We start from the raw sequence: 2,610 nt of genomic DNA on the forward strand, positions 1-2,610 counted from the left end.
ACCGCGAACTTCAAAATCTTGAGCGAAAAGTTGAAACATTGTTTCGAAAAAAGGTATTCAGTGTTTTTTTTCTTCGAGTTATTTTTCAATACATTCTAAAAATCAATAAATTCATTTTCAAAAACAAAAACAGCATGATATCATAACAATTTTCAAATATAACAAAAAGAAAACATAACAAGTAAAGTAAGGTTGAAAATTCAATTAGTTTTCAAATCATCAACCCAATCGGGATTTTTCGAAGCGATTTGACTACCGACAACGATCTTTTCAACGGTTTCAGTGCGTAAACGTGTTCGACGTTTGTCCAAAAGAAATGCAGCTGTCGAGAAGGTTGTCTCACAAACCGACTCACTAGGCACGATTGACAGCACTTTTGTTGCAACTGTATATAAGGCCGGATAATCGAGACGTTTACGGCTCCAATATTCTTCGATCTTCTCGCTACTTTTCACGTTGAAACTTTCGTCGAGATATCTGCAAGCGACTTAGTTTTAATTAGATGGGAGCGAAAAATCACCTTTTCAGTTCGCTATGAGTCGGTGCTTTCTCAGTGTTATCGCTCATTTCCAAAATATACTCAGGAACTTCTGTCGTGTCAACATTGAGGTCGATCAGATCCTTTGGCAACATTTCACTGATGTAGCTTACAGCTCTTTTTCTTTCTTCTTTCGTAAAGTTCTTCATATGCTTTGTACGGGGAGATAGCAATGTTGCTCCATAATGATGGGTCCCAAACTGTGAATAATAATGTTGGAGAGGTTTGAGACCAGATGTGGCCATGGCTTCAATCAGATCCAAATCCACAATATCCTTGTCCACGATCTTTGTAAAGTCCCGATCCTTGTATGCCGACCATTTATTCAATATGACTTTATAGGCAGGAAGAACACGGTGTATTGTGACTTCGTCTTGTCTCTGAAAGATGAGTAATACTATTGTGTATGTTGTAGTTATGGGGATTTCTTACTTGAAAATCGATTGAGTAGGTCAGAAGTGGTTTCAAGATGTGGAGAACTGCATTGACGTATTCAGGATGATCGTTAAGCCAATACATTGATGTTCTGCCTTTCAGAGACAATTTCGACACTAAATCAAGAATTTCTTTGTTCAGTTCTGTAACATCCACAAGACATTTGAGTCCATTCAGCCAGCGAGTATCGTTTGGCAGTGTGGGTAGACGTGACATCTCCGAACACGCTTGGAAGTTGTTTCTAATGGCCGAAGAGACGTTTTGGGCATTGTCGAGACATTCTGTTGCGATCGGAAGCAGTTTCATAATTTCCGGGTCCAACATCTTCGCATGTTTTTCCAACGGGTCAACGACTTTTTCACCCAGAAGATGGATGGAGTGGCTCACGCTTCGAATATCTGAAGGTTTTTTGGTTCACTAAAGAACAAGAAAGGAATGAACTTACAAGACGAAAAATGTGTACCTAAATTTGCTAATGCACCGTCGGCAGTAATGGAACAAGCCCTCGCTTCTTCTTCCGACCAGCCAACTGATTGAAGTCGATCGATAATTGCATCGGCAGTGTCTGCTCCGGTTTTACTATCTGTACTAGGAATAAATCCGATAGGCAACAGTCTTAGCTTGAATGTGTCGTCGATGTACGAGGCAAACATGGATAGGTAGTTCGAAACAATTTTTCCATGATCAACGATCATATTAACTCGTTGTTTTCCAACGTACGGCTTTAGTTCACCAAAAGCTCGTTTGATAAGTTCATCGGAAAATCTCAATGTATGTGTTTGGATCGTTTGGCGATGAGGGATTTGAGCTTTGGCTTCCTTTCCAAATATTCCACTGCCAGTGGCGTTCGCTACATCAATAACAAGATCCCTCATACAATCTCCGCCCATGTAATTGAAAGATTTTCCCGTTCTCAACGCATGCTTGGCAAGTGCGCGAGTAATTTTCGATGTTTGCTCTTTTGTGAACTGTCGCTTCAAAAAATCTGAACCAATGTTTGAAAATATGTATCTTTTTTTTCTTGTACCTGTCAATTTTCGTTGCTTAGCCAACGGTTCTACTGATCGGAGCGATTCATCACTTGTTTCCGGAATGGGTTCGCTGGCAGCTCTTTTACCAGTGCATCGATCCAAATGCCGAAAAACGTGACCACCGTCTGTTGCGGACAACAAAGTTTTGCATTGGGTACACAACGCTCTTCCTGAGGCACAGTATTCGTCACTCTCCACTGATTTGATCATAATCTGCTTGACTAATTCAGATTTGAACTCGTCACCCCAGAAACATTAGTTGGTTTGGAACAATATTTCACGAAAAGCTCACCAAAACGGCTTCATCTCCATCACTTTCCAGGAGCTTCAGAAGCTTTCGATCGGCTTCCGTCTTCTTACGGTTCATTTCGGTTGTTCGGAAGAATAATGGCTATGAAGATGCGCTCGAGGCGTGGGACTTTTTTCGAGAATTCAAAACAATTTTTGTGTATGGAGGATGGGCCAATGGCGTGCGCTTTTCACAAAGTTTATCCAAGTTTTTGAGGGGAGAGACGATGCGCTCGAGGCGTGGAAGTTTCTACAATANTCAGTTTTAATTAATTTGATGACAAAATAGAGCAAAAAATCGAGAAAACTGGACGAAAA

At 40.7% G+C, this 2,610-nt stretch overlaps 1 protein-coding gene across 1 annotated transcript; it reads right to left on the reverse strand.

The window, feature by feature from the left end:
• Positions 1 to 200: 200 nt before the first annotated feature.
• CBG17494 lies at positions 201 to 2,371 on the reverse strand (the record flags this gene model as incomplete). The annotated part of the gene is made up of 5 exons (XM_045243557.1): positions 201 to 477; positions 521 to 918; positions 971 to 1,371; positions 1,419 to 2,220; positions 2,297 to 2,371. 5 exons carry the CDS (start codon positions 2,369 to 2,371, stop codon positions 201 to 203), a joined length of 1,953 nt encoding a protein of 650 aa, XP_045096206.1.
• Between the last annotated feature and the right edge of the window lie 239 nt (positions 2,372 to 2,610).

Source organism: Caenorhabditis briggsae (assembly GCF_000004555.2).
Source record: "Caenorhabditis briggsae complete genome, chrIII, whole genome shotgun sequence".
Lineage (NCBI taxonomy): Eukaryota > Metazoa > Nematoda > Chromadorea > Rhabditida > Rhabditidae > Caenorhabditis > Caenorhabditis briggsae.